A 405-nucleotide genomic window follows, 5' to 3' on the forward strand; every position below is an offset into this window, starting at 1 on the left:
TTCATCGATTCACAGTATAGGACAAGGAGCATCAGGAGTGTAGCTCCACAGTCCACCCTTGTTCGGGAGAGTCGTTTGTTGATGGTGCCTTTGACAATGCATGTGGTAGGATGGAGTAGCCGACAAGACGTTGGAAGAAATTTGAGCCAATCGTTTCCTCTCGTTGTGCATTTTAATCAGGAAGCCGTCCATGTAACCATATTGATGCATGTCCAGTCGTGGAACTTGGTATCCTGGCGGGTTCTGCGCAGCGGAACTGGATATCATCGTCGACATTGACGGAAAAGTGTACGTAATAACATTAATGTACATTGTGAATGATCTCTGATCACAACAACTCGAAAAAACGAAATGAAATTTTTTCAGAAAAATGCTGCTTATATACATTTCTTAGGGGTCAGTTTT

The 405-nt window shown here is 43.0% G+C and overlaps 1 protein-coding gene across 1 annotated transcript; it reads right to left on the minus strand.

Annotated features, from left to right (window-relative positions):
* Positions 1-9: 9 nt before the first annotated feature.
* Tsp_14311 (putative regulatory protein zeste) lies at positions 10-312 on the minus strand. Its single transcript, XM_003369856.1, has one exon. It carries the CDS (start codon positions 310-312, stop codon positions 10-12), a length of 303 nt encoding a protein of 100 aa, XP_003369904.1.
* Positions 313-405: the final 93 nt, after the last annotated feature.

Source organism: Trichinella spiralis (assembly GCF_000181795.1).
Source record: "Trichinella spiralis strain ISS 195 chromosome Unknown Scfld1381, whole genome shotgun sequence".
NCBI classification, from domain to species: domain Eukaryota; kingdom Metazoa; phylum Nematoda; class Enoplea; order Trichinellida; family Trichinellidae; genus Trichinella; species Trichinella spiralis.

Excerpts from the sequence above, each read along its gene's own strand:
- Tsp_14311 (XM_003369856.1), bottom strand. The coding sequence starts at position 312 with ATGTACATTAATGTTATTACGTACACTTTTCCGTCAATGTCGACGATG.